Raw genomic sequence first — 2,619 nt, 5'->3', positions numbered from 1 at the left:
CCCGGGACCTGGCTTCTGGTTCTGTCCCTTTACAGTGTTTAATCTCCTTGTGCCTGAGTTTCCTTATCACAAGGAAGGTGCACCCTGTGCCCTCGGGCTTCCTGGGACGCTGGGAGGACTGCTCCCCTCTGCCAGGCCCCAGGGGCGCATTCCCACTCCCGGCTCCTCGGCACTGCCTCCCGGGGCGACGGGAGGGGCTGAGGGGAGCACGCAGTAGGACCTCCTGACAGCCACTGCCAGTTGCTTTAGGGGCGGGAGGGGAGGAGTCCTCAGGGATCCTGTTTCAACAAACGTTTCTTTCCAGAGGAGGGGAAGGCGGGAGCGAGGGGGAGAGGGACCTATTTAAAGCTACCCTGTTGCTGGTCATCTGTCTGGCTGCTGGGTCTCTGGCCGTCCCCAGACTGCGGAGTGGCCTGGGAAGTCTCCTGCTAACCTCTCCGGCCTAGAGCCCTCAGCCACTCTGCCCCAAGATGGGCCGTGGGGTGAGTATTCCCAGAGAGCAGGGTGGCTCCGTGGGAGAGAGAAGGGCTCTCTGGAGGCTGAGAGTAGAGGGGAAGTGTGAGGTGGGATGGGCTGTGGAGGGAGGGACAGAGAGAAGCTGGCCGGCTGGGTGGCTTGAACTTGGGGCTCACAGTGCCCTGGCTGCAAAGGCACGCACAGACCCACTATTCACACGCACAGACCACTGCTCACATGCCCAGAAGCGCGCCCCTTTGGCATCCCACCCGGGACCAGCCCCAGCCCTCCAGCTCTCCCTCCAGCGCGTCTGTCGGCATCGCATCTCTGTCCATTTCTGGCACAGCACCCCCCCACCACCACCACCACATCCCCGGGCCTCCCCGCGAAGGGGTTTCTGGCAACTGTTGGTCCTCCCTCCTCCCCGCTCCTGCTCCTGCAAATCTTCGTTTCCCTGGGAGCCCCAGCCTGAGAGGATGGAGGTCCGATTTGAGGTTGAAGAGGGGCAGGGAGCAACTGCTCCTGAGTCACAGGCAGCTCCGGACACCACTGCAGTGCCCTGAGCTCCAGGACAGCTGGGGAGGGTGTGGGGAGAGGAGCGATGTCCCCAGGCCCCAGGCCAGCACCTCTCCGTGTCTCCTGGCAGCATTGCCTGGGCCATGGGCTTGGAGGACTTTCCCAGAGGCTGGTAAGAGCTGCCTGCCCGTCCCCTGCCCCGTCCACCCTCCATGATACAGTGCAGCCCTGGGCATGCCAAGGGGAAGGTGAAGAGCCAGGACTGGGGGGTGGGGGGCAGGCACCGGGCCTTGAATACTTGGAAATGAAATCTTTTCGCACGGCACCGGCTTTCCTTTTGTGCAACGCCGGGCACAGAGGGAAAGGGCACGGGGAGCCATGGGGGTGCTGAGGACAGAGGGGCCTGTGGGACTGTGAGCAGTTTCTGGGCCCTGGAGGGGTCAGGCAAGGACTTGTTATTGCACCGAGTTTAGCAGCTGGAAAAACTCTAAGCTTGGACACCAGGGTTCCTGAGCTAGGGTGGGAACCATAAATAGAACGTGAGTGTGTGTGTGTGTGTGTGTGTGTGTGTGTGTGTGTGTGCATGCGCACACGTGCCTGCTCCCCTCGGCTGGAGTATCTGAGAGCGTACAGACCTCCAAGCCTGCGTGGGCCTCGGTGCCACTGTGTGTGTGTGTGAGTGTGTGTGTGTGTGTGTATGTGTGTGTGTGCGTGTGCACATGCGCACACGTGCCTGCTCCCCTCGGCTGGAGTTGATACACATTCATGGATGAGCACCTGTGTTTGGGTCTCAGCGACAGATCTGAGAGCGTACAGACCTCCAAGCCTGCGTGGGCGTCGGTGCCACTGTGTGTGTGTGTGGGGGGGGGAGTCTGTGAGGAGCTGTCTCTGTGAGGAGCTGTCTCTGCAGTGGGGCTCCATGGAGGACGAGGTGACAACCGTGGGAAGATAGGCTGCCTTGGGACCTTAGCTGCACCTCGGCATCTCCTGGTCTCCGAGGGAAAGGGGGTCCCAGCTGGGGTGCAGGACCTCCAAGGAGAGGCAGGCCACCCCCCACTCCCCACCCAGGCCCTCTCCGTGGCTTCACCTTAAATCAGGGTGGACCCAGCGCAAGAGGTCCTGCTTGCAAAGCCATTTGACCTTGACTTTTTCAGGGACCCTAGCTGCTTGGGGACTGTGCTCCCCCTCAGCATGGATGTCCCCTCCCCTGCCAGCCTGAGTGGCAAGTCAGGGAGCTGATCCAGTTCTGCCTGGACTGAGGATGGGTGAAATGGGGCGACTTGGGGCTGGAGCTTGGAGTTCAACCGACAGGAGACTCCTGAGGACAAAAGCACCCCCTGCCCACATCCCCACACGGGGTCCACTTCGTCTCCGTCCCTTTTCCCTGCACCTTCCCTCCAGAGCAAGGCCTGTCACCCGTCACCCCGTGGCTGTGAAGGGCAATGTGGGAGCTGGAGGAAGGGACAGCGTGGTGGGAGGGAACCCACCACTCCAGCTGCCACGAGAGGCTGGGGTGGGGGGAGCAGTGGCCGGCTTCCAGCTTCCCCCTCGGTCCCAGCCTCTGGCTTTCTCAGAAAGAACTCTCTGTTCTCCGCGAGCATTCAAGCCCCAGACTGGGACTTGTGGGTGGGGGAGGGAAGAACAGGC

At 62.0% G+C, this 2,619-nt stretch overlaps 1 protein-coding gene across 1 annotated transcript in view; it reads left to right on the top strand.

Annotated features, from left to right (window-relative positions):
- The first annotated feature begins 366 nt into the window (after positions 1-366).
- ATP1A2 (ATPase, Na+/K+ transporting, alpha 2 polypeptide) overlaps positions 367-2,619 on the top strand; it is a 26,354-nt gene continuing 24,101 nt past the window's right edge. Inside the window, exon 1 of the mRNA XM_005857770.2 lies at positions 367-482. Within this exon, the coding sequence (XP_005857832.1) occupies positions 471-482 (12 nt within the window). The 5' untranslated portion in view covers positions 367-470. The remainder of the gene's footprint in view (positions 483-2,619) is intronic.

This window comes from Myotis brandtii, unplaced genomic scaffold, assembly GCF_000412655.1.
Source record: "Myotis brandtii unplaced genomic scaffold, ASM41265v1 scaffold1120, whole genome shotgun sequence".
NCBI lineage: Eukaryota > Metazoa > Chordata > Mammalia > Chiroptera > Vespertilionidae > Myotis > Myotis brandtii.
This window is presented reverse-complemented; position numbering and strand designations above follow the sequence as displayed.